Here is a 23334-nt window from a genome sequence, read left to right as displayed (position 1 = left end):
TTGTATTTACTAAAGGGAAGTCTTTGTTGTGTATGTCTGCCTGGAACTGTGGACAAATAAAAAGAAAAAAATAAATCCACGTGCTGGACGAGAAAGGGGAGGGGAATTGCTGCTTCCTCTCTTGCAGGTCTGCGTGATGTGGCTGTATTGCTGCTTCGCTCTAGCTTCGCTCCAGCGGGGGGGGATGTTAACTGTCTTGTTGCCTCGGCTCCCTAGCCGTGTCCTCCCTGCTTTCAACGCCTGTGATCTTCAACCTGCTACTCCTCTAGATGTTAATACGCTCGCTGCGTGTCCTGCCTTTGCTGCTCCGCAGCTGTGGAGCCGCTGCCGGCTGGGCCCGTCCGGCCGCGGGCAGGGCGGGGCTGCGGCAGCCGCTGGGCGGGCCCCCCGGGCAGCGCCGAGCCCGGCAGCCGCTCCCGGCGCCTGAGGGCCCGAGCGGAGGCTCGGCGCCCTCTTCTCCGCGGCCCCTGTACGGTGGGAGCGGCTTCTCCCCGGCCGCGGGGCGGCGGCGCGCCTGGGAGCGAGTGGCGGCCGCGGGAACGCAGGCGTAAGGGGCGGGGAGTAGTGCGGGACCCCCTTCCGGCTGCTGGGGGCCTGGCGATGCGGGGCGGCTCCGGGCCGGGTAAACACGCCGAGACCGTCTGCGGGCCTTCAGGTACCAGGGGGGCTGGCGGGCGGGCCCTCGGCTGCGGAGCCTCGCTAGGGGCGGCGGGGCCCGCCGCTGGTCCGTGGCCGGGCGGCGGTGGGGGGGCCGCTGACGGGAGCCCTGCTGCGGGACCGGGGGTGCTACCGGGCCCGGCCCGCGCGTTGTGCGGGCCCTAGCGCGCTCGTCGCAGTGAACTGGCGAGGAGGAACGGTGGGAGCGAGGAAGGGGCTGGAAGGCTGCGTGTCTTCTCTCACCGTGGTGTTAGTATCCGAGACAAACAAGGCGAGGGCGAAGGAGGGGGAGAAGTATACGGGGTTGTCCGTTTTATGGTTGTTTCGGTGCTTGCAACGTACGGCCTCTGGCGTCGTCGGCCGGGGAGAAGCAGCCGTGCCCCGGGGTCGGCCTGTGCGGGCCTACGGCTCGGGGCAGGCAGCGCCTGCAGCCGGAGGGAAGCGGGGCCGGCGGCCTCGGGCCTGTCGGAGCAGCACCGAGGTGACAACGCGCGGGCAGGGCGGGAGTATGCTCACGGCCTTTGCAAGACTTGCCACGGGAATTTGTGTCGTGATAATGGTGCTGGGCCCTTGTCTCGAAGCCTGGAGGAGTTCTGCACTGTTTTATCGTATTCAGCCACGCTGAACTCTGGCCTACACCTGCTGATAACTACAGCTAGTTACATTGATTCAGTCATATAATACAGCTTAATTGTTGCGTATTCTTGCCAGTGTTTTCTTTGGAAAAAAAATTATATAAGTGAAGCTTAACCTGCTTAATGGAGAACTGAGTTTTAAACAACACTGGAGAATACCTTTTTCATGTTGTAAGATTGTTTCCGTTTTTTCATACAGCATGTTGTATTCTGAACTAAATAATCTGAATTTCTTGTTGCATTTAGCGCTACAGGATGCTGTTTCCTTTGGTATTGTGTGCAGTTGTGCTAATAGGCAGTGGTAAAGTTCAAGATGATGAATGGATTGACCCCACGGATATGCTCAATTACGATGCAGCATCAGGAACAATGAGAAGACCTTACAAGGTAGAAAAAGAAAGGGTGCACAAATACATGTCTCTCCCAAACAGTCCTTCAGCTACATGCTGTTGAAAGATTGCCCTTAAATCGTGACATTAGAAAACAATAGAATTACGGTCTTTTTAAGGTCTTATAAGGTTACATCTGAACCTGTACACAGAAAAGTGTTGTGCGTCCATTGTTAAAATTGCAAGAAAAAAATAGCAGTCTATATTATTGTAGATAATTAGCTCAGGCCTTTTACTGCTGAGTTTCTGTTGCACATTGATCAAGTCACAGGAACCATGCTTTTTGTCTTTTCACAGGTGGTGGTTGATTTACGCAGGTTGTGGCTCCACAGGTTACTTCTCTGAGAAGTACTGGGTTAAGCAGTTCTTGCTAGTTTCTCAAGTATAGTGTTAAATATCTTGAAAATTAAGTTCCTAGCTGATAAAAGTTGGGGTAGTTAAGGTTAATGATTATATTTTACTTGAATTATCTGGTTCCCCACTAATATGGGAATAAACCCCATTTATTATGTGAGAGTATTATGAAGGTCAATGGTGTTTTGTAATGCTGGGCATCAGAGCTTTCAGAAGGAAGATCAGAATAGGGATTGAGTGCTGTACTGTTAGTAATTCATGAACATTGAGGAGAAGATGAAATATGAAAAGTTGGTTTTAACAAGGTGAATCATCTCGGTTGTCTTATATGAGGGGTGGACTCTACATATATCATGAGATGCATATTTTTTATCCATTACATGTGTGCACACATGGTACTCTAAACTGTGGTTGGTTGTACAGGCACCCTTGATTTTTGTCATTCTTCAGCCTTCAAGTTTGGTTTTGCATTTCTGAAGCTTCAGAAAATTATTAAGACTGCAAACTGCATTATTTCTCTCCACAGAGTTCCTCCTCAGCCTCCACCTGCCCCAAGTCCACCTGATAGTCATTAGCATCCCTAAAATTCAGCTGCACGTTTTTGAGTCTTTAAACTTGGTGCCCAACTGCTTCAGTTTTTATAAAAAAACATTAGGAGTTTTACTGTTGTCTCCCACAAAAATAGAACTGCATCTTAAAGGAGAAAAATTACTGCTTTGGGTTAACCCATCTTTTCAGGATTTCTTTTCTGCCCTACAGTGAGAGATTTTAGGTAGGCAGGCTGTGTGGGCCACCTGAGTCCTCAAAACCAAACTTCATATCAGCATGAGTTCACTGATTTGTGTGATGTTGCACTTCCTTTTGGAGACTTTCCTCAATATGCATGCCTGGTTGTGTAGAAGCAGCACTGCTAAAACTAAGTCTGAGCAATTAGCAGAAAAAATGGGATGTTGTTTCAGAGTGAAGAGGGAACATGAAAGGAAAGGCATGCAACCGAGAATGGGGCTTTGTGTTTACTTTCAGTCTGGCTGGCTGCATGGCCAGCTGGACTGGGAATTTGTCTGGCTGAAAACTGCCCCTTTGCTTGCTGAGGCGGTTTTTAGCCAGTCCGATTATCTAATCTGATGCACTGCGTGGCTCACCAACACTCAGAGGAGGGGAAAGGGCAGGTGGGGGAGGAAAGGGCAAGACCTCACCTTTTGAAGGCAGCATGCGTTTAGATAAACTTAAAGTAATTGTCCGTTTGGAGCCTAAAATAACAGCAGAGAGGCAACTGGAGTATCGTTGGGAGAGTATTAACAGCAAAGACCAACACTCATTTTTTAGCTCCTTTGTGCCTCTTAGAGTGATCTGACTATAGAAGTGTAACATATTCTAAAAATATGTGTTTTTCTTATGCAATTTTAGACAAACTATCATGACTCTGAGGATAAGACTGTGGATACAGTCAGTACTGAAGTCTTATGGAGTTGTTCCAGGGAAGTAGATTCCTTGCAACAGAAGGTTTGTTATGGAACTTCAGGATATTTTCCAGCCTTTTACAGTTTGTGCTTTCTGATGATGCTTTTCTGGATAGTATAGAACAGGTGAATTGCTGGCATAATCTGTGAGAGACCATGCGTTATGTAGGGGGAACCTCTTTATTCAGAGGAGAGACTGGAAGTGGTTTGAACTCGATTCCAAATTGCTGCTTGGCCTACCAAGGTCTGTTTCCTAAAATGTTTTATAGCATAACAGAAGTTGATAGGAGCTATGTGCTTCTGTCCAGTGTCAACAGTTTGAACATGTGGTGGTGATAACATCACAACATGTGTGGTGATAACGCACTGTGCTGCCAAAAGCTAAGAAACCTGGGCCTTTCATTTTCAAGTTGTTCAGTTCTGTTGGATTTTAAGGGGTGGGTTGTGGGCATAGAGAACATGTTTGTGGCTGACCATAATGTGCAATGCTGCAGCTCTTGGAAGCCGCTGTAAGCCCCCCATGCTGCTGCTTCCTCTGAGATCAGGAGGATGCGGTGATGCTTGTGTAGCTACCGGGGCTCTCATTTGCCTCAGCCATTTGGAGACCCAATGGGATATGTAATTTTAATGTTGTTTTAGTTAGTATTTTTTACAGTTCTCTTCTCCCCCCCACCCCCCCGATATAAACAGAATTTAAGGAGATGCAGATATTTAGTTTTTTCTGGTCTTACTGAGGTTAGTATTCAAACCATATTATTAGCAGATCTGGAATGTCCAGTACTGGCCAGTCCCATGGAAAGTAGTATCTTCAGCAGCTGCATACGCTTTTTATCTGGTGTACTAATCATGGGATTATTGCTAAACTAAAGAAATGGGCCTCTGTTAATCCTGAGTTTAACATGTTGGTAGGGGTTGTTTTTCTCCTATGAACAAGCTGGTTTGAGCAAGAAGTTAATAAAATGTCTTTACATTGCAGATTGCAGAATGTGAGAAGAGGAATGCCAAATCACATGAAAGCCGTAGCTTCTATATTTTGAAGCGATACTTGAATAAGATTTTAAATGAAGCTGGGAAACTTGGCCTTGTAAGTATTTGAACAGTCATTAAAAATTCATTAGAATTCATATTACTACTTTATGTGGTTTTCACAGTTATCAAGTATTGATTAATTATTCTGGTATTTATTTATTAATTATTCTGGTATACTTTAAATTTAAATTAAAATTAAGGGAACTGAATTGCAAAGGAGAAAATGATACAAGTATGTGCATCCAGTATTGCTGTTAGTTAGCAGTGTTTGCTGCAGAGGCAGTTGCCGTTTGATCTGTAAAGCATCCAAAGGAAGACTACGGGAATCAGAGTACGTATCTAAATATCTATTGCTGGGATGCAGCTGTAGTAATACCCTGTTCAGTTCATGTTAATGGTGGTTAAACTTGAAAGAGCTGGAGTTTGTTTGTTTGTTTGCTTGTTTGTTGTAGACCTTTTAGGCCTTTGCTTTCGACTCTACCACGTTAACCATCTAGGAGTAGTAGCTTATTAGAGTTTGCATGTAAGAATCACCTTCTTTCTTTATTATATCGTCTGTGGAGATTTTTTTTTCTATTCAGAGGTAGAGGAATAAATTTTTAGCAATAAGCAAAATTAATGTTTAACAAAGAACATTGTACTTAGCAATGCAAAATTTCTTATTTCAGTGTTTAATAGCTTCTATCTGTATTACCCAGCCATGATCGGGGCTCACATAGCACATTAGTGATTATTACTTGTTAATGAGAAGTGGTTCTAAAATTTTAATAACAGGTGAGATAACTCACTTGATTTTTTAGGTTTTTGCTGTAGAATTGAAAGAGTACAAACCAGTTTAATTCCTGTTTTATATAGTTTAGAAGAACAAACAAAAAGGTTATAGAATCATAGTGTGCTCCCTGTCCCATGTCTTCATCCTGCAGTCTGCTTCAAAAAGGTGCTGGTACATAATGAGGGTATATAATCAGGTATTTGCATAGGGATACATTTTTTTGTATGTACTTCTATTTCCAAATAAGCAGCTTTTAACCACTGTTTTGCTTTGCTTTTAATTCAGCCTGAGGAAAACATGGGCCACGTCCATTACGATGCTGAGATCATTCTTACAAAAAAGACATATTTGGAGATCCTCAGGTTTCTCAGTGAGGAAACTTGGCAGTCAGGTGCTGTGGATGATGCACTTAGTGATATTTTGATCAATTTCAAGCACCATGATTATAAAGCTTGGCATTGGAGATTTGAAGACACTTTTGGAATTGATCTATATAATATGTTTCTGGTAAGAGAAGAAGAAAGGTTTGTCGTTGGTTTTTAATTGCTGTTTCCTCCAGTTTCTTTGTGCAAGTCTAGCCAATGAATAGTACCATCTTAACTCCACGCATAAAGCAGTTCTTCCCATTGTACTTACAGTGAATCAGTCTTTTTGTTTCATGGTTGCTGAAGGTAGAGGCAATGTATTCACTTGAAGTAAGAATTCAAGTTTTTTATTCCTGTGCTCATCTTTTCTTATTGTAGCTTTGCAGTTTTTTTCTGGTATGCTTTCTTTTTTCTCATCCTGTCTTCTATATCTGTGCTGCGTGACTCATTAGACTCTAGTACTTTCTTGTCACTTAAACTGACAACTCGTGCATTATAAATTTTCCAGAGTTGTCTCTTATTCAAATAGATGCTGAAGCTGTTGGCATCTGCAGGAGCTGGAATATATTTATATTGAGGCAAGTGTATATTTGAGGTCTTAGATTTTATAGGTTAGGGGTTTTTGTGAATTTTGTGGAAAAAAATTGTATAGTGGTGGAGAGAAGAGCGTGACTGTGTGAAAATGTCATATTCTCTAAAATGGAATTACAAAGTGCTAAGCTAAGGATATAAGAATCATAGAATAGTTTGGGTTGGAAAGGACCTTTAAAGGTCTCCTAGTCCAACCCCCCTGCAGTGAGCAGGGACATCTTCAACTAGATCAGGTTGCTCAGAGCCCTGTCCAGCCTGGCCTTGAATGTTTCCAGGAATGGGGCATCTCCCACCTCTCTGGGCAACCTGTGCCAGTGTTTCACCACCCTCATTGTAAAAAATTTCTTCCTTATATCTAGTCTCAATCTACCCTCTTTTAGTTTAAAGCCATTGCCCCTTGTCCTATCACAACAGGCCCTACTAAAAGGTTTGTCCTCATCTTTCTTATAAGCCCCTTTTAAGTACTGAAAGGCCACAATAAGGTCTCCCCAGAGCTTTCTCTTCTCCAGCCCCAACTCTCTCAGCCTTTCTTCATAGGAGAGGTGTTCCGTCCCTCTGATCATTTTTGTGGCCCTCCTCTGGACCTGCTCCAACAGGTCCATGTCTTTCCTGTGCTGAGGGCTCGAGAGCTGGACGCAGTACTCCTGGCTGGGGTCTCACCAGAGTGGAGTTGAGGGGCAGAACCACCTCCCTTGACCTGCTGGCCATGCTGCTTGTGATGCAGCCCAGGATACGGTTGGCCTTCTGGGCTGCGAGCGCACATTGCCAGCTCATGTCCAGCTTTTCATCCATCAGTACCCCCAAGTCCTTCTCCGCAGGGCTGCTCTCAATCCCTCCATCCCCCAGCCTGTAGTGATAGTGGGGGTTGCCCTGACCCAGGTGCAGACCTTACACTTGGCCTTCTTGAACCTCATGAGGTTCACATGGGCCCACTTCTCTAGCTTGTCCAGGTCCCTCTGGGTGGCATCCTGTCCATCTGGCGTGTCAACTGCACCACTCAGCTTGGTGTCATCTGCAAACTTGCTGAGGGTGCACTCAATCCCACTGTCTATACCATTGATGAAAATATTGAACAGTACTGGTCCCAGTACGGACCCCTGAGGGACATCACTTGTCCAGATGGAGATCGGTGACATTGAGCTGTTGACCACTACCCTCTGGATGTGACCATCCAACCAATTCCTCATCCACTGAACAGTCCACCCATCAAATCCATATCTCTCCAATTTAGAGAGAAGGATGTTGTGGGGAACTCTGTCAAAGGCCTTACAGAAGTCCAGCTAGACGACATCTGTAGCTCTTCCCTTGTCCACTGGTGTAGTCACTCCATCATAGAAGGCCACTAGGTTGGTCAGGCAGGACTTGCCTTTGGTGAAGCCATGCTGGCTGTCTCGAGTCACCTCCCTGTCCTCCATGTGCTCTAGCATAGTTTCTAGGAGGATCTGTTCCACGATCTTCCCAGGCACAGAGGTGAGGCTGACGGGTCGGTAGTTCCCAGGGTCCCCCTTTTCTACCTTTTTTAAAAATGGATGCAGTGTTCCCCTTTTTCCAGTCACCAGGGACTTCACCTGACTGCCATGACTTTTCAAATATCATGGAGAGTGGCTTCCAACATCAGCCAGTTCCCTCAGGACTCTGGGATGCATCTCATCAGGTCCCATAGACTTATGTATGTTCAGGTTCCTCAGGTGGTCTTGAACCTGATCGTCTCTTGCAGTGAGAGGGACTTTGCCCCCCCAGTCCCCATCTTGCTGTCCATCCACTCGAGAGGTGTGGGAAGAGAGGTTACCAGCGAAGACTGAGGCAAAGAAGTTGTTGAGTACCTCGGCGTTCTTGTCCATTGTTACCAGTTTGCCAGTCTTGCTCATCGGGGGGGGTACACTTTCTGTGACCTTTTTTTTCTGGCTGACATACCTGTAGAAGCCCTTCTTGTTATTCTTTGCATCCCTTGCCAAGTTCAGCTCCAGCTGCGCCTTGGCCTTCCTGACCCCATCCCTACACAACCGGGCAGCGTCCCTGTACTCTTCCCAGGATACCTGTCCCTGCTTCCACTGCCTGTGCATTTGCTTCTTGCCCTTTAGTTTGACCAGCAGGTCTCGACTTAGCCATGCTTGTCTCTTGCCTTCCTTTCCTGATTTCCTGCATCTGGGGACTGAGAGCTCTTGCGCACTATTTTAAAGTATGGTAGGTAATACGATAAATATCGTAAGGAAGAAATAACTAAATATCACAAGAAAGAAATGAGCAACTGCAACGTAAGGCTGTGATAGGAGTGACTGCTACTAACACCATGAAACTGTTCTGCCTTCTACTGCTGCAGATATGCTGTGAAAGCAAGGAAAAATTCTCTCAACTGTTCTGTGTAAATGATGCCAGTAAAAACAAAAGTTGGAAGTTCCTTCATGTGTACTGGCAGTAAGCATGGAAAATTCCTAATCTGGATCATAATTTTTTCCTGTTTTCTTTTTCAGATACTCTTGTGCTTAGTGTGCATTGTAATAGTAATAGCTACAGAGCTCTGGACACGTATTCATTGGTTTGTTCAGCTGAAACGTGTTTTATTAATAAGTTTTCTCATCAGTTTTGCATGGAATTGGCTTTACTTGTATAAGGTAAGTTGTTCTGAAATCTTAATGGCTTTTAGGCTTCAAATTTTACAGTTATGAGGGAGTTAATGTTATTTAGTGCCTTAGTTTATATAAAGCAATAATTGACTGCAAAATAAATAAAGGGGTGAATGTTTTTTTTTGCATGTTGACAGGTGTATTAGGCTTAAAGAAGAAGAAAAGAAACCCTGCCAACTTTTGTCCTGCTGCCAAGGTGCACAAAACTCATCAAGCAGTAGAACTGTGATTTCACTGCATGGGCAAGGGAGACATGAACTCTGTCTAAAGCAGCTTAGTAGAAAAGTCTGATGAAAATAAATTGTGGGTTTTTTTCTTTCTTTAAGGATTCTCTTAGAAAGAATTCTTCTTTCTAAGGATTCCCCGGCCAAAACCGTGTTTAATGTGTGATAGACCAGAGATAAATGCTTCATTAATGGTGACAAAGTAGCTGACTGTACAATGGTATTGGTTTTAATGAGGAGGAATTTGTGCTGCTAGGTCATAGCCCAACCACAAAATCTCAGTCCTCACATCTTGTCATCAGAATTTAACTGCACCTTGTCAGACCCAGGAATAGCGGAGTGCCAGAGAGTAGGATGGCTCTTGAACATGAGTGGACTGCCATGCGGAGGACTTAGATTGAGTCAGTGAAGAATGTCAGATTTTTTCAACAGATGATTTGACTTTATTTTTTCTGTTTGATTATCAGTTGCAAACTGTAAGGCAAAATTACAATGAATTAGAGGTATTTGTTGATGGGAATTATTTACAAAAATAAAAGAGAATGTCCTGCCATTTTAATTAGTAATTGCATGGCAGCTGTGTGTTTTTAACCTAGAAACATTTTAAGGAAACAAGATGTCAGATTACTTTTGCCCTGAACTTCTATCTTTGAATATTGAAGTTTGCTCTTTTGGTAATTCAGACTCCATTTGGAGAACAGCTTGGAGGTAGCCATCTTGGTAGTTTTTATCCATTCCTGGAAAGTACTTAGAATTTAACTCTGTTAAATTGTTTAGGTAGCAAACTTTTCTTCATACAGATTTACCCAGGTAATGATCCCAAACCTGCTAAGAGCAAACATCATTAGCTCAGGTGCAGTGCTGCATGGGTGCAGGTGCTCTGTGCCCAGCACCACCTTGTTTTATGTTTTACAAGTAATTCTTACTCTCCTGCAGCTGGCCTTTGCGCAGCATCAAGCAGAAATTGCGAAAATGGGGCAGTTTGATAACGTCTGTGCTGAGAAGTTGGACTGGGGGGAAAGCCTTATTGGTAAATACTTGTTTCATTATTTTGTAATAGTATTTAAGATCACAAAATATTCAGTAATAGTATCCAAGAACACTCTAATTTCTTCACGGGTAGTACATTGAATCTTCTCAGCAATACATGATTATGTGGTTGTACCATTTTTCCATTCCACAAGACTTTCTTTTCTAGGCCTTTGAAGGAGAGCTTATCACAAAACTCTGCTTAGAGCATGTCATGGTGTTACTTCTACATGGTGTTTTTCCTTATAACTTACCCTGTGAGTGTTTTCCCAATTGTCGTCGTCGTCCCCCCACCATTCAGCACTGTTTATTGAAGATAGGAGGGCAGAATTCAAGAAAAAGATTATTTTTTTTTAATGGTCCAGGCCTGCTAGTACAATGGACTTCAGAAATTAGATCTGTAACTACTTACTCTAGTGTTGTTATTTTGCAGAGAAAGCTGAATTTCTTCATTAGCTGTTATTTGTTTTCCAGTGCTATAGCAGGTAGATTAATGATGGCAACTCTCATGAGTGCTTGTTACAGTCTTCCCTTTAGAATTTATTGGCTGTGATTGCTCTTTTTATGTCAAATTTCAATGGTTTATATTCTGACTGTATTAAAATCAAACTACAGAGACACTGATGTCATAACTTACTTGTTTATAAGTTAAAAGTTCCCTTAAGGAGTAAGACATTCTGCTTTATAACTATAATAGTCTCTTGAAATCTAGCAAGCAAAATATACATTTTCAATCTACTTGCAGCCTAGCAGATGAGGAATAACACTCAGAATTACTTCTGTTTCAGTAGCTGTGGATTAAATGTGCTAGATAATAGTTCCCACAGATGAGACTTGTTGTTCTTCTGAGGCTTCTAGGGACTAAGTTCATCTAATAAGGAGAACTTTCTTGACTAAACATGGGAAAACCTCAGTTTCTTCTCTTTCTTTCCAGCTTTCCCTCTCCATCCTGCATCCCCATGACTGGATAAACTACACTGCCAAGCTAATCTCAGATTTTTAAAAATAAATCTGAGCTTTGAACCATATCTAGAAGAGTTCTCTTCCATTTATGATTGAAATGCTACTTTCTGTATTACAGCCGTGTCATAAGATATATTTTGAGAAAGTAGTGAAAATATGTCTCTGCTTTGACTACAGAATGGCTCAGAAGTAAATGGATGTTTCAGGACGATCCCTGTCAGAAGTACTATGAAACTCTACTAGTAAATCCTGTTTTGCTGGTTCCACCGACAAAGGTATACGCCAAGCCTAAAGAGGCTGTTCCTGTTTATGTTTGCAATCAGTGACAACACTGTTTTCCTATTTATATTTTTCTAGGCATTGGCAATTACTTTCACCAACTTTGTAACGGAGCCTTTGAAGCATGTAGGACAAGGTATTGGTGAATTCATCAAAGCACTTATGAAGGAGATACCGTTTATTCTGCAGGTTCCAGTGCTAATTATGATGGCTCTGGCTGTCCTGGTTTGTATACATTTATCTTTCATTTAAAAGCTCAGTTTAATTTTTTAATATATTAAGCTTATTTATTTATTTCTTACTTGTACTGCTGAACAGATTTCTTAGCGTAGAGGAAATTATTTCTACAAGGGAATTTTTTCTTGACAAAGTCTTTATAGTACAGTTGATTTAGCAATTAAAATAAGTAAGTTTGTATTTAAACTGCATCTCTCCCCAACTCCCCAAGTGGGATAAAATAGCATTAAACCACCTAAAATCTTAGACTCTATGACAGTTTATTGCAGCTTAGTTCCCATTTCTTCTTTGTGTCATGGCACAATGATGCAAATAATTGTCATTTTGTACATGAAAGCATTGAGTTAGAGCCTTCAACATCTTTACTGTAGCACCAAAGATGAACTGCATCTAGTCTGGCAGTTCCTGCAGTGAGCTTGGATTTTATTGTAGCCATTCTGATCCACCTGAGCTTTTCTTTTAGTGTTTTTCAGATATGTGACTTTGAATTCTGTGTGAAAACCATAGGCTGCAAATACTTGGTTTTGTTCTTTCCCCCCACCCCAGGCTTTCTGCTATGGCGCAGGATCATCGGTATCTGTGCTAAGATACTTAACGTCTTTTCAGAAGAAAAGTCTTCCTCCACCTGACAGTCAACAGGAGAAAATAGACTTTGGGCAATATGATGGGAGTAAATCACATGGCTATTATTCGCAGAAGCTTCCTTATGCTTATAGAGGACCTTATGACAGAGGAGATGCTCCTGTGAGACCAGGAAATGGCAGCAGAAGTCCTGACATCGTGCATACAAGCAATGAGACAGACATGCAAGTAGAAGAGCCTCAGAAACCAGAACCTGGTGTATGTTAGTCCTGGTGCTCTTTGAGCTGGGATTAAATTTAATAGATTTCCATGTCATCTGCTAGAACATGTTTAAAGAACAAGCTTAACCCAAATCTTGGGGAGAGAGGAGTTAAGGAATTACCTGTTCCCCTGTGGAACAGTTTGGTAGAGGTATCTTGGGCATGTCTTGTTCTGGAAGAATACCGTGCAGTAGCTAACTGTGGCAGGAAACTACTGAATTAAAACTCTTTACAGTAAAGATTTAAATAACTTCTGTTTTGAGAGATCAGTACTTATGTGAGCCTGGGCAATAATGATTACCCATAGAGGAAAGGTGGGAAAAAAAGCAGTGCTGACTTTTCTGTAAACTAAGAAAATTAAAAACAGACTTATACTCTAGATTGTGCTTATTTACATGTACTGTTTCTGCAGGGGAAAAAAAATACCAGTCATGCTTTGGGGGAGTTCTGCCCCTTGAGCTGAGATGCACCTGAAGCAATAGATGCCATCACTTTGGATTGCTTAATTAATAGCTTTTATTAATTTTTACAGAATAGATTGCACACTGAGGCTGAAGTTTGTAGACTAGAAACTATCACAGCCGAAAACCTTACTGAAGAACATGCACTTGATCAGCAGAATCAGGAGACAGGCAAAGCAGAGCAAGAGACTGGAGAAAGTTGTGATCCTAATAAAAACCTAGAAGGGAAAAGTTCTGCAGTGGAACCATGTGAAGACAAGAAAAAGAGCAGTTCACGCGACTCGCAGGAAGACGACTAAGGAAGCCCCAAGCTCGGCTGTAAGTTTTGTCTACTCTTTAGTTGTCACATACTTGCTAGTTCTGCTCTAGTTCTCAAATGTAGAAAAGAGAACAGTGGTGGGAATTCATCTTTGGTCAGAGCATTAGGAAGCATAGTTGTGAGGTGGGGTTTTAAAAACTGAGAGACTGAGTATACGTACTACCTCTGGAATTTGAAATAAATACGGTAAGTAAGATAATACAACTTTAATTGGCCAAGAAAACAGGCTTGTGGGTGCTGCTGCTTGTTTGGCTTGATTGAAATCAAGTTTCTGTAGTAACTTTTGAGTAAAACCTAAGTATTCTGTGGTGGGAAAGCACTGATAGTCTGTGATCTAGCCAACATAAGCCTAACCATGTAACTGGCAAACAGTTGGAAGAAAGTTGTTGATATTCATATAATTCACATAAGACTAACTGCAGCTCAACTAGAAGTCTCAGGACTCTTTGGTTTATATTCTTTAAAATCACGCTTAAGTAAGTAGAATTGCTGCTTGTCAGTTCAGTTTTAGGACAGCTTGATTATTTTCTTCTAGTTTAGTCATTTGCAGAGGAGTGAGAAGCTGATGTATCAGATGTTTTAGGGTGATTCAAAGCTGAACAAGGAATAGGAAGCACTAAGAAGTACTGAAGATCAGCATGCTAAACTGATGGTAACACATGGTTTTGGAAGAATATTTTGTCATTTCTCCTTAAAAGCAGAAGGAGGACAATTTCAGTTTCAGTAGAAATCAATTTTCAGTGCTAAAAAGCTGCAAGAGAATGAACGTAAAACTTTCAGTAACTGTAAAATAGTCTGAATTATGTGGAGCCTGTGTCTGTTTAGCTATTCTTACAATGCCATTTTATTCTGAAGCTAAAATTAGCTGTAGGTTCTTCTCTAGGGGTATAATACTTCAACTAAAAATTTACATCACTTCATTTATAAATACCTGAAGTGAACAGTTTGCCACCTTTGGTGTTAAAATCAGTAGCTTTTAACTCTAGATGCCTATACTTAAAACAACATCTAGCCCTCTGGGTTCCCAAGAACCACCCCAGCACAGCACATCGTTATCAAGAGAAGAAGTAGTTGAGGTCAAGTAATAAGCAGCATACGTATGTTTACTGTTTGTAACGTTTTAAATTAAATTACTGCAGGAATTACTTGACGTCCATGGTAGTTCATGCCAAGTTCCAACCACCCCTGTGATTCCTTAGTGCATGGACCACTATTGGTGGTGGACATGTACCACACAATCTACAGAACAGCGTTGGCAGCTGTTACTTAAAAACAAGTATATCTTCTTAAATTCTTCTGACTGTAAAACTGTGCTGAGTAATACAGGAAACACTTAACTAAATATTACCCAAAAAATCCAGCATATTTTGAAAATACTATTTTTTATTAAACAATTAAAATTAGGGTGTTTTTTTTAATAAAAATAATTGCAGAAACACAAAGACAGACTAAGTACTGAAGCTATTTCTCAAATTTTTTTTTTAATTTTTAAAAAAGTATAAAAGAAAACAGGACCTTTTTCCAGGGAGGTACAAATCAGGGGAAAAAAAATTCCTTTTCTTTAAAAAGAACATACAAATTTAGGTTTTACACTAGATGGAGACAGTGGTAGAATCCACACATCAGCAATGAGAATACCTTGACCGGGAAAAAAATATGTACTAATGTTCATAGACTAGAGGCAATTAAGAGGGAGATGCAGTAATCAGTATCTCAGACTGCTAAAGGCAGCTGCCAACTGCAAAGAGCAGCGGCAACTCTAACTACTGGTCATGAGTGTGATGTTGCTGCTATTTATACAAAAAAGTATTAGAAAGGGGACAAAACTACTAATTGCAGTCTTCTGTAAAAAGGCATATGTTTTGCCAGCAAATGAAAATTATTCCTAAGATGTTACTGTACAGTAGGCGCCTGTTTCTTTCTTCAGCTAGAATTTGGTCCCTTTATAGTTGAGGGTAAATGGACTCTTTGTTCATCCATTCTCTTAGCTTGTGATCGTAAAATCAGGCTGAAAAAATCCTCATCTGGCACAGTTGGTCCTTTTGCAAATGATGGAGGAGCACATCTTTGATCATCCAGTCTGGAACCCTACAGACAGACCAAGCAATAAAGCTGCATGTTTACAGGAATATATGTAATAAAATAAGTGAACAATATAAGTGAAAAATTACTAAAAGCTTTTGTTTTCAGATTTAAAGCTATTACAAGGATTTAAATTGTAAGTTTTGTTTCCAGGTAAACTTCTAAATGAAATCAGAAAGTTGAGTGCAAGTGTAGCTAAAATGGTTCCTCTCCAAACCACCTGTCCACATGTATCTGAAAATAAAACCCCCAATTTAGTTCATATTGCACAATGAGATTTAAGTGTCCTCTGTCTAAAAGAAGAATTTTAGCATTAGTACACAGTATTTCTAGTCTCATATAACAGAAAATATGTTTGTCTTCCTTTCCTTATACAGGGAGTAAAAAATAGCCACACTGTTGTCAGATTTGGAAAGGCAATATTGAGAGAAAGTTTTCCTCCAAACTCGAAAGACTCTGGTACATTTTAATCACAATGTTGCAAAGCAGTTTGCTTAACACCTCTGAGATGGTGTCTGTGCTCCTTTCACACAGCCACCTGCTCCTGGTCAGATTTTCCAAACATCCGTCTATTGCCCTAGGGTTTGGCTGTGGACTGCAGCCATCGACAGTAGCTCCTTTGCCTTAGCTGGGAATGAGGATTTCTCAGCAGCCACAGGCTGCTGCTGAGCTAACTGGAGGGTCACTTCAGAAAGGCATGGCTTTCAGTGTTCAGTACAAAGAGATGATGGACCTTGGACCTCTGTCATCCTTGAGACAAAGTCTCAAAAGTCAGCTACCGTTTTGTGCTTCTGTTTAAAGCAGTAGCACAGTAATGTTTGAGGGAATTAAATTTTTCCATTCCTTTCTCAATAAACACAGTCAGTCATTGCGTTACGTTTGCTACATATAGTGCATGTGAAGAGACAAAATTTATCATTAATCTCTAGATTCTTTGCTTGGCTCAAAGAAGTAAAATAGACAAGCTGCTAAAACACAACACGGTATTTCATCCAGTTGATGAACACTGTCATTGTAGACTCAATTCCAGGTGCTGCTTCCCACCCAAGCTAACATACATACTTACCTTTGGAGAACTCAGTATTTGAATTTTGTATTTTGAGATCCTTATCAACCCATCAGGTAGAACACCGAGTCTTTTTAATTAAATTATCTTTGGTCTAATTGGTATATCTACCATGCTCTAATTGAGAATCAGACACCTCACTTGTGTATTGCCATGAACTATTATTTAAAGTTAACATAACTGGAATGATGATCACTATCACCAGTAGAACTTTGATACTGAATTCTTTCATCTGGTAAGTTAGGATTCCTGGTATATCAGGTGTCCTCCTAACAAGCCAGATCTAAATACTTCCTCTTAATCATTTTACTTACTCCTTTTAATAGCCTCACTTGTTTTCCTTCACCTTTTCAGCATTTGTTACTTTAAATGATTACCATGGTATAAATACCAAAATTATACTTACTAGACACTGGATAATTTGAAAAAAAAAATCAAAACAAAAAAACTGTAAAAAAAATTTCCTAATTTTTTGTTCTCTGTGTTCTTCCTTATCTGCCAAATCAATCTGTGTCTTAAAACACAATAAACATGGTCGCTTACTTGAAGAAACTAAATAGCAGGATGCACAAATCAAGTCCCCAAAGACTCAGAATCTGAAGAATTTTTGTAAAACACTTACCTGGCATTTTATCAATATATCAAAGAAGTCATCATCCAGTTCTCTGTTGTTACTTGCCATGAGGTGACCCAGGACTGACTGACTGTTGTGCTGATTAAGACGAAGTCCAGGTAGATTACCAAAGCTAGCGCGTTGGTCATCTAGGCGGCGGCTCTGTGAGCTAGCAAGTAGGTCTAGAAATTCATCTGTGTGGGGTGAGACTAAAGAAGTAGAAAAGGCTGGGGAGGAGGAAGAAAACAAGTTAGCCTAGAAATAAGCTCCTTTCCATAGTAAGTCCTGCATGCAAATACATTTTTGAAGTAGTATTTGGCAGGAACTGAAGTCAGATAGGGATTTTACTTTTAAAAAATTACATTTTCTCATTGTTTTAGGTGGAGTAGAGGATGTTGCCACTGAAGCAGCTGAGAATCTGTTCTTCTCCTGGAAATAGCATCTCTGATCATCCATCCTGTTACTCTGGAATCGACTCAGTAGATCAAAGAACCCTTCATCTGCCATTGTCTCTCGACTGTTTTTCTGAGGAGGAGAGAAGAGTTAGGCATATTTTGAACTGAAGAGTACCAAAAACTAGGACAACTGCATCACAGTTTCAGTCCAGTAATATGTTTGATATTTGGGTATCTGAAATCCATTAAATGAATTTTTTTAGTCATCCATTTCTATAGACAGAGATTTCTCGTAAGAGGAAATGCTAATAATATGGCAAGCATTTTTGGTAGGTAAAATATATTAGAAACATTTCATTCTCTGAAACAGAAAAGAAACAGCACTCTGATCAGTACAACTGCAGTTATTCCTTCTCAGCTATGAATCCACCAAAAACCCAAATGCCCATGAAAGAAAAAACAAGAACAGCAATGAACAGTTTCTATTGTCTCCTCAAGTCTATGGTCAAAAGCACTCGTCTCTCATCTACATCAAATGACTCACTTCTGTCAAGAGTGCAATAACCTTAAAAATACGTCAAAAATATCTCCCACTGTCTGAATCAGAAAAACTAGATTTTTTTAAGTTTGGAGAAGCAGGGTCTAGAAGAGGCTAGAAATAAAATATACATGCAAGCTGAGCTGTAACTTTAGAAAATCCACCAGGAAAAAAATGTTCCAATAGTAGGAAAAGCTTAAAGCTGGCACCACCCATGAGACAGCTGTAGAATGGCAGATGATGCATCATTTTACAGACTCACAGAGTTTAAACCCAGTAAAACTGAAATGGACAGCTGCAGGAACGTGTTTTCCATAATTTTGATCAGACAAAGATTAGTAAAGGCTATGATCTCCACAGCTCGCCAAACCTACCCTCTGAGAGTTTGGAAGTCGATGATCAATAGAATTACTGGCATCCTGCAAAACTTTGGAAGCGGTGCCGTTTTTGTACTTTTTGCCTTTTAGTCGATTTACAAAATGCAGTTTTGCTGAAGGTTTGGCAACCAGTGGTTTCTGTTTAGCAAGAATCTCACTGTTCCAGTTCTGAACCTAAGAAAAGAAGAGTCATGAAATTAAGCTTCTGATTTTCATTACCTATACTGTTACCTCTTATTTGCTGCTGCTTTTCCTCCCCAAAATGAAGCAGCTTTATGTTATTTAGTTTATCCAGCCATGGAGGATGTGAAAACTTAGGTGTTGGTTCCATTACTTGACCTGTGACTACTGAGCTCTTGTTACCTGAAGCTGGTTAGTACTGTTACTGATCAGTCTTATAACTGAACTGTAGTGTGACACCTGATTGATTAAAATGTGGTCAAATAGTATATTTAATCAAACACACTGAAGTCTTCCTTGCTGACTACAGTGCAGGAAATGTAGTTAATGTGAATGCTAAAATGCAGCCACAGCTGGCATTTCCCACCTGTCATTCTTATAATTGGAAAGAAAAAAAAAAATCCACAGCTTTACAAAGCATTAGAGCAAAACAAACCCGTATACAAACCCAGATACTTATACAGACCCAGCCTTCTATGAAGTCCTTGATATACACAAAATTCCCAGTAAAGATTGAAAAGGAAGAGGGAGGAGAATGCCAGCACAAGAGCAAACAGGAATAACCATCTTGTTTCACTGAGGAACAGAATGGATAGCTTTATCAACCTGACAGATTTTCCCTAAATTCCTTTCTAAAGTAACAGAATTATCCACAAAATTGACAGCTTTGTCTACAACTGACAAACTCATAGTAACTGAATAAAACCACATTTTTTTCCTTGATTCAACATCAGAAATTGTGAACACAGTCACAAATCTTTCAGCAACACTGCCTACCCAAGTGGATTGCCTTTTAAAGGCTTAAGATGAGCACACAGATTCCAGCTCTGAGAAGATGGCATTCTGTTCAGTCAAACCGTAATGCTGGTGTCATACATTGTTCTATGCATCAAAGACACCTATGGAATGAATTTTCAGAATCTACTGAGTATCCTGAAAAATGCCCTTTATAAGAGCTAAGCTGCAATACTAGATTAATACTTTATTACAAAACCCACATGAAACATTTTAGTATATTTAGGGCACAGACTATCACAAGCTATGTATTTTAAAAGATATCACAGATAAATAGATTCAGAAAGTAAGAAAATACAGCTGATTGATACTGGCCAAAAACTTAGCGGTTCCCTGCAGAGAAATCACCCTGGACTAAACCCAAGATCTTTTTAAATCGGTACACAAAGAGGCTTTTGAGCACCAGTGCTGACTTCAGCTGTACCAACTGTCCAGATGTAAGCTTTGAGATTTAATTTCCTGTTTGATAAACATGATGGCAGGCTTTGCATCACTCGAAGAGATGGGAATTAGATATCCCAGTATGGAGGGAAAAATAGCAATTTCAGTCTGCCACTGGAGTCATTCATGTAGAACTGCCAGCCCTCCGTTTAAAGGTAGACAGAATTTGAAGGAAATCTCTCAGACAAGGACAGAAGGATCTTAATCAGGGACTCTCAGCTCCAAGAGATTTCTCTGCGCTTGGGGGGAATTTACTTTACCTATCTGTGACTCAGTTTCAGCATTTCAGAAATAGCATCCTTACTCAAGATGGATGTTGAAACTACTAATGGCTTGCAAGTGGGTTGAAATCCCAAAGTGAAAAACAGAACATGTATTTTAAGTGCCTATAAAATGACTGTAACCAAAGAAAAAATGTTCAGAACAGCTGAGCTAAAGCTTAGGAATTTTACTCTGAATCACTTTCATGCTGCACCCTCAAACCACTTTTTTACAGAGGAGATGAAAGGAATTCCTTTGATCCACACTACAGCACCCCGTTCTTTCTTACTTGTGAAGGGAATAAAGCAAGCTTTCCACAAGCCGTTACAACCATTATACATGTAAGATGCTGACTGTTACCTACATGACGAAAGTATTTGTTAGAATTGTTAGACCTGCTTTTATCTAACTCTTAAGGTGAACTACATTAAAAAAGGGATGCGAATGACATCAACATTCCGCCGAGTTCTTTCAAAGTTCTTAAGTATAAAACTTCTGACTGTTTGTAACTTGAGGTTAAACCCTGAGAAACATTTCATTGCAATCTCACCAGCAGAACAGAAAGAAGGGAAGTGCCAACCTTTTCTGGTGTTAATTTCATAAGTTCCATGTTCTCCATACTGTGGCGGCGTCCTACTCTCGGTCTGGTACCTTCAAGAAGGAATCAAGATCATCTTTCTATCATTAAGATTTATGGTGTCACCTTCAAAGCTGTGGCTGTACGCATCTAAGGTCTAAGGTACAGCAATTCTGAGTTCCAAAATAGTGCAGTTAGTTAAATATATCAGCAGAGAATAAATAATCACTAGTAAAAGCAGCCTTCAAAACCGCACCGATCTAAGCTCCAAAAGTTGCTTTCATGGGACACAGAGAAGGACCATGGATCTTTGAACAGAGGAACATCAAATGAACTGGGTTCTAGTGTAACCCCCAGTGCCACTAAGATGGTAGGAAGAAAAAAAAGGAAAGATATAATTTGGCAGCAAATAGATAAATCTCCCACATCAAAAAGAAAAGCGACACACACACACACAATTAGAAACATCATGTGAAGAAACTAAGAGCAGTAACCTGTGATTCACAGTGTAAATCCTCCAGAAAAGGAGGAGCTGAAGGGGTCCAATACTGCAAAAACGTTTGGTTTTGGTTTTTTTTTTTTTGGGGGGGGTGGGGTGGGGTGTGAAATGCATACTCAACCATCAGTAGTCAGAAAACAATACAAACAACAGATTCTTTTTGAAGTTCACTGTTCGAAAGTATTGCAGGAATAGGCACGTACCATTCAAACTGTTATCTACCACGTGGCTTTCTGACATCATGGAGTTGTTTGTGCTGTAGCTTAATCCAAGAACCATTTGAAGATCTGAGAGATTAAGTCTAGCAGTGAGTTCCCCACTTCTATCTCCTACCTGCAACCAAATAAAATAAGCAGTTCTATTACTGTAACAAAGAATACACACATAAATATAAATCAAACCTTGTCCCCTAGATTTCTGGGAGAAAAAGGCTGAAAAAGTCTTCCTGGTTGAAAACAGAGAATCCTCTTTTTAATGAAGTACATAACTAAAAGGTACAAAACAAAGCCTAAAATAACCTCTGCTAGGCTATTAACTTGAATTCCAAGCTGACATTATCAGAGGTGGCACAAGAACTAAGGAGCTAGTTGCAGTGAGACATAGCTGAAATAATGTGGAATCAACTATGTCAGAAATCATTCAAAATCCATTCCATTATTCCAAATTACATGCATGGACACACCTCCATAAAATTACTGCGTAAGCGAGAGCAAAAACCAACCAGCTAACATATGCAGAGTGCAAAAACTGTACCTCTCTTGAAATCTCCAAGTGCCTTTCTGCAAAATGCATAGCTTGGTCATGATTTCCCAGAGCAGTATATGCGTTCCCTAAACTCCAGCATGCTCTTCCTTCACCAATTCTGCAAAAAAATAAACACATTTTCAATTATACCTTTACTCGCTGAACACTAGGGGTCAGGTTTTCATAATACTGCCACAATAAGATTGCTGTGACAAGAAAAATGAAGGCTATAATCAGAAACCATTCCAACACCAACAAGTTAAGTATTGTATTTAAAGGAGTGTGATCTGAGTATAACCATAAATATGAGCAAATCTAATCAAAATTTTAATTTTCAAGCTCACAGCAAACATAAGTCACTCAGTTTTGCAAGCATGGAACATTTTATAACCTACTTTCCTTTTCCTCAGATTGCATGCCTTATTATTCTTAATATATTCTGCTTATTGAGTTAGAAGTGCATTTAAAAGTACTAAAAAATTTTAGTTGTACCCAACATTATAAAAAAGGCCTTGGAAATCATGATTATAAAATAAGCATTACTTGCTACTGTATTATTCTCCTTTCCCCATCCCTTCCCATCTTCGTAATTTGTGAAAAAGTAGGAGACGTATTCTTGTGAAGGTATGCAAAATTATTATAATGAAGTCATGAAAAAGAGAGATCTGCTTTTCTTTTCCTTAATTTACAAAGAAGATGCTGACTGAAGAAATTCATTCATCAATTCCTCTTTCATCTCAGACTCATTAGCTGCAATACTTTCATGAGCAATTCTTTTTCCCCCCCTATGAAAACTGGAGCCCAGCATTGTAGGGAAATCACATTAATTCAGCTGTCATATACAGAACAATGACAGCAGAGTTAGAGGTAACGGGATTTGGTTTAAGTGTCATACAGACATTAAACAATCTCTTAGGGCTTACTTATCATTTAATTCCTGAGCAATCACAAGGTGTTTCAAGTGATAATCAATCGCTTTTTCATAGTCTTGAAGCAAAGTGTATGTGTTCCCAAGGCTGTAGCAGGCCTGTGCTTCCACAGCTCTGTCTTTAAGCTGTCGAGCCAGCTGTAACGTCCTCCTAAAAGAAAGGGTTAGTCACCTCACAAATCGCTATAAGGAGAAGTTTTTAAAAGTGTCCTTGCGCCAACTAAAAATCAGTTACACAAATTAAACCAACTAGGACACCAGGCTGGTGAATTAGCTGCTAATAAATTATTATCTTGCAAACTCTTACAAGATTTTAAGTGTCTGTATTCCACTCCCCTCCACTGCAACCTATTTCCACTTACTTTATTAGAGAGCAGACTGATCCCTCAAACAGCATCTTCTAATTTTAATGTATTGCTCCATCAATAATTTATAACGGTTTTCCTGACTGTATGCACTTGAAACAGTTTAGTACCAGCATTAGAATAAATACTGTATATTCTCCATCAACATGAGCACGACAGACCTATAACCACCAAGCCAGCCTTGAGTGCTAAGAATTTGAGTGCTAAGAGGAATCTGCTCAGTATTGAGGCTTTTTTTCCCCT

General features: G+C 40.5%; 2 protein-coding genes across 8 annotated transcripts in view; one reads left to right on the top strand and one right to left on the bottom strand.

Annotated features, from left to right (window-relative positions):
- Positions 1 to 371: 371 nt before the first annotated feature.
- On the top strand, positions 372 to 20426 carry CLCC1 (chloride channel CLIC like 1). 3 transcript variants are annotated; one of them, XM_072868676.1, is made up of 12 exons: positions 372 to 655; positions 1588 to 1679; positions 3443 to 3538; positions 4472 to 4579; positions 5582 to 5803; positions 8724 to 8864; positions 10037 to 10130; positions 11270 to 11367; positions 11450 to 11596; positions 12155 to 12448; positions 12983 to 13229; positions 17372 to 20426. In XM_072868676.1, exons 1-11 carry the CDS (start codon positions 601 to 603, stop codon positions 13208 to 13210), a joined length of 1575 nt encoding a protein of 524 aa, XP_072724777.1. In that variant the 5' UTR covers positions 372 to 600; the 3' UTR covers positions 13211 to 13229; positions 17372 to 20426. The 3 variants fall into 3 exon arrangements, with proteins under 3 accessions (XP_072724777.1, XP_072724775.1, XP_072724776.1); XM_072868674.1 differs by having other exon boundaries at positions 1539 to 1679; XM_072868675.1 differs by lacking the exon at positions 372 to 655 and having other exon boundaries at positions 1539 to 1679; positions 3443 to 3513.
- The window catches only part of GPSM2 (G protein signaling modulator 2), a 31824-nt gene continuing 23145 nt past the window's right edge, over positions 14656 to 23334 (bottom strand). For all 5 annotated transcript variants that reach the window (XM_072868668.1, XM_072868671.1, XM_072868673.1 and 2 more), the window contains 8 exons: positions 22722 to 22877; positions 21808 to 21916; positions 21258 to 21387; positions 20559 to 20629; positions 18299 to 18475; positions 17354 to 17516; positions 17001 to 17218; positions 14656 to 15318 (listed from right to left, as the gene is read on the bottom strand). In XM_072868668.1, the coding sequence (XP_072724769.1) occupies positions 15154 to 15318; positions 17001 to 17218; positions 17354 to 17516; positions 18299 to 18475; positions 20559 to 20629; positions 21258 to 21387; positions 21808 to 21916; positions 22722 to 22877 (1189 nt within the window). In that variant the 3' untranslated portion in view covers positions 14656 to 15153. The remainder of the gene's footprint in view (positions 15319 to 17000; positions 17219 to 17353; positions 17517 to 18298; positions 18476 to 20558; positions 20630 to 21257; positions 21388 to 21807; positions 21917 to 22721; positions 22878 to 23334) is intronic.

Source organism: Ciconia boyciana, chromosome 7 (assembly GCF_034638445.1).
Source record: "Ciconia boyciana chromosome 7, ASM3463844v1, whole genome shotgun sequence".
NCBI classification, from domain to species: Eukaryota; Metazoa; Chordata; class Aves; order Ciconiiformes; family Ciconiidae; genus Ciconia; species Ciconia boyciana.
This window is presented reverse-complemented; position numbering and strand designations above follow the sequence as displayed.

Excerpts from the sequence above, each read along its gene's own strand:
- CLCC1 (XM_072868676.1), top strand. The coding sequence starts at position 601 with ATGCGGGGCGGCTCCGGGCCGGGTAAACACGCCGAGACCGTCTGCGGG. Across the intron at positions 4,580-5,581 it reads AAGCTGGGAAACTTGGCCTT|CCTGAGGAAAACATGGGCCA; the intron begins GTAAGTATTTGA and ends CTTTTAATTCAG. Across the intron at positions 8,865-10,036 it reads ATTGGCTTTACTTGTATAAG|CTGGCCTTTGCGCAGCATCA; the intron begins GTAAGTTGTTCT and ends ACTCTCCTGCAG.